Source organism: Emiliania huxleyi (genome assembly GCF_000372725.1).
Source record: "Emiliania huxleyi CCMP1516 chromosome Unknown EMIHUscaffold_1256, whole genome shotgun sequence".
Lineage (NCBI taxonomy): Eukaryota > Haptophyta > Isochrysidales > Noelaerhabdaceae > Emiliania > Emiliania huxleyi.
In genome coordinates, this window is record NW_005201331.1 from 1 (window position 1) to 3,318 (window position 3,318).

At 69.0% G+C, this 3,318-nt stretch overlaps 2 protein-coding genes across 2 annotated transcripts; both read right to left on the reverse strand.

Moving 5' to 3' along the window:
• Window positions 1-684: 684 nt before the first annotated feature.
• On the reverse strand, window positions 685-1,302 carry EMIHUDRAFT_252131 (hypothetical protein; the record flags this gene model as incomplete). Its single annotated transcript, XM_005789695.1, has 1 exon — window positions 685-1,302. The coding sequence occupies one exon, from the start codon at window positions 1,300-1,302 to the stop codon at window positions 685-687; it is 618 nt and encodes a 205-aa protein (XP_005789752.1).
• Window positions 1,303-2,056: 754 nt separating this feature from the next.
• Window positions 2,057-2,782, reverse strand: EMIHUDRAFT_56057 (hypothetical protein; the record flags this gene model as incomplete). The annotated part of the gene is made up of 1 exon (XM_005789696.1): window positions 2,057-2,782. A coding segment is annotated over one exon (726 nt), but the record flags the coding sequence as incomplete, so codon positions are not given.
• Between the last annotated feature and the right edge of the window lie 536 nt (window positions 2,783-3,318).

Here is a 3,318-nt window from a genome sequence, read left to right on the forward strand (position 1 = left end):
CACGACACGCACTCTCAGACGACGTCACCGCTCAGGGCCCCTTCGCTCAAGGTCCTCATCCTCACTCCGGAGGAGGCTCCCCTCTCTGGAGCTGGGGCGATGCATGCTTTGGAAGCTTGGGCCACAGCGACCAGCTGAACCACCTGCTGCCCAAGAAGATAGAAGCGTTGGCTGGCCAGCGCGTCGTCGCTGTGTCGGCTGGGCTGCACCACAACCTCGCCCTTACTGCCGACGGCACCGTCTGGAGCTGCAGCTGGGGCGGTGGCTACTTGTACTTCGGCCTGCGTGTCGCGTGTGGGTGTGCGTGTGCCAGACAGGGACGAGGGAGTTTCCTCGCGCACCCTCAGTCGTTTCCTCTCCTGTCAGTGTATTTTTGGGTTGGTCGGCGCCCAATAAAACGAAACGACTTCCTGGGCAACAGCTCCAACTCCAATTCGTCACCGGCCACGGGGGGGGTAAGGGACACGCACACGTTGTGTTGCCGTGTGTTGCCGTGCCACCTGCCTCTCTCACTCGCATGCTCCTCTCCCCACACAAGCTAGAGTCTCCGCACCAGCTGCCCTCCACACGTCACACGTCTCTATCGCTACTCCCTCGCGCTGGGGCCAGCGTTTGTGGCATATATGGGCGTGGGCCCACAGGCAGGGCTGGCGCGGCGAACGTGTTACTCGAGGCCGCAGAACGTCAGACGATCGGCCCCGCGCCCGCGTCGATCCAGACCGGGGCAGCTACCAGAAGCAGCGCCAGCGGGAGGAGGATCAGGCAGGGGAGGCCCATGCCCACCTGGAACACCGGCGAGCCGGTGCCCACCCTGCTCGCCGTGTCCGCCATGGTTGCGGTGCCCCGCCGGGCCGCAGTGCCACGCCGACCAACAACCGTCTGCATCACCGGGACGCCGTGCCTCCGCAGGAGAGCGTAGCTCGCTCCAGCTAGCCTGAACCCTTTGGCCTCCTCCAGCCGGATCGCAGCCGCCTCCGCCTCCGCCTTGAGCTCCTCGTAAAAGACGGGACAGCCCTCTCCCTTCAGGCAGGCGCGGTACTCCTCCTCCTCCCGCAGTTTGGTGGCGCTCGCCGCCTCCCTCGCCGCCTCCAGCTCGGTGCCCCAGTGGAACGAGAGCACGACGGGGGCCAGAGAAGCAAAGCAGCCGAGCGCCGGCCGCGGGTCAAAGTGAGGCTCAAAGCTGAGGCCGTCGCGTGCGGCTGCGCCCAAGGCGTCGACCGCGCACTGGTCGAGCGGGATGAGGGCGGTCGGTGGGTTGGATCGAGTGGCAAGGCCAACGGCAAGCAGAGCTCGAGCAACCATGCCTGATGAGAACGTGATGGCCGCACCTCATTGACACCGCCCTAAAAGAGAAAAAGTATCAGCCAGCATTAAAGAACACTCGTACACAAATTTACCCCTCGATCGCCCCGATCGCCTCCGTCACCACGGCCACTAGCCGCGACGCCTCCCCCTCGCTGCGCGGCCCGTCCCTCCTCCACCTCGCCGCGTCGTGGTGCCTCGCCGCGTTCGCCCAGATGCGCAGCGAGTGCAGCTGGCTCCGTAGCTCGGTCGGCAAGCCGCACTCGCGGTGCCAGTAGTTGATGCGCTCCTCGAAGCCGTCGGGCGCCGCCGCAGAGCGCGAGGCGTAGACGGCGTCGAGGCGCGGCATCAGCGTGTTGAAGGCGAGCAGCATGTTGCCCTGGATGCGCGCCTGCGCGTCGCCGCCCGTGCGCATGCCGCGCACCTGCACCGAGAGCGGCGAAGGCTCGTACCCGGTGGTGCGGGCGGCTGCCGCAGCGGCCTCGTCTCCAAAGGCCGGCGCAGCTTCTTCCACCCCCGCCCCGCCCTGCGCGCCAGACAGCAGCGCCCGGAGCGTCGACAGCGCCTCGGGCAGCGTGGGCCGCTTGCGCAAGCTGTGGTGGCAGAGGCTCTTCTGCCCGTCCCCCGCCTGCGCGAGGTCCTTTACTGCGCGCGCCGCGTCGACTGGCCAGCCCGCAGCCACGTCGGCGAGCTTCACCGCGTCGATGTCGGTCCAGTCCTCCTCGAACTCGTCCTCGCACCGGTCGGTGAGCTGCACCTCGGAGCGGCTGGTGAGGCAGACGAGGAGGGTGATGCCGATGGCGTAGCCGTCCGTCTTGCTCGAGTACTCGCCGCCCTTGGTAATGGAGGGGCAGAGGTAGCCCGTGGACATGTAGAGGGCGGTCGAGCGGCAGCGGACAGACGCGTCGGGACGCTGGTCCTTGGCGAAGCCCGTGTCGGCGAGCACGGCGGTCAGCTTCTCGTCGAGCAGGATGTTGTCCGGCTTGACGTCGCGGTGCACGATGCCCTTCGAGTGGAGGTAGACGAGCGCCTCGGTCGCCTCGCACGCGACACGCACGCGCTGCCGCCACGTCAGCGGCCTCGGCGGCTCCACCATCCCCAGCCGCCGGAGCTGCGCAGCGCGGTCGGGATCCGAGATACGCAGCCGCGCCTCGAGCGAGCCGCCGCGCATCAGCGGCGAGAGGAGGCAGACGCCGTCGGGTGAGAGGCAGTAGCCGAGCAGCGGCAGCAAGTGCGGGTGGCTCACCGCCTTGAGCAGCTTCACCTCGAGCTCCGCCCGCGACAAGCCGCCCGACTGGCCCGACTTTGCCCGCTTGACGACGAGCGGCAAGTGGCGCAGCTGCGGAGGCGCGGCGAGGGAGAGGTGGAGGTTGGCCGACGCCTCGTAGACGCGGCTGAAGCCGCCGCTGCCAATCAGCTTGCCCTCTGCAAACCCGTCCGTCGCCGCGGTGAGGTCCGACAGGGCTATCTCGACGGGCCGAGCAACAGCCTCTTCCGCCGCGGCCGGCGCGGAGGCGACAGACAGAGTTTCCAGCTTCGACTCCGCCGCGCTCACCTCCTCGGCCAAGGCAGGCAGCGCGCCCACGTGCGGCCTGGCGGCAGCGATGCCCGCTCGGAGCGCGGAGGGGCTGTCTGCGGTGTCGAGCGACTTGAGCGCGCCCATCGCCGCGCCATGCGCCTTGCGCAGCCGCTGGCTGTCCCGCCTCCGCGCCTCCTTGAGCTTGTCGCGCGCGCGCTTCGCCGCCGCCAGCACGGCCGGGCTTGCGAGGCCGCTGCACGCCTCCAGCGCACTGGCTAATCTCTCGTACGAGCCAGCGGCCACGGCCTGCTGCAGCGCCTCGTCCGCCGCAGCAATGGCGGCTGCGTCCGGCGGCGGAGGAAATGGGGCTGACGGTGGGGCTGGCGGCGGCAGAGCGGCCGGTGGCCCTGGGGGCCAGGTGTCCCCATTGGGCTGGCCTGTACCCGGCGGCCGGCTCTTCCTTCTTCCTTCGTGTCGTGGGCCCTTTCTTGGCTCTT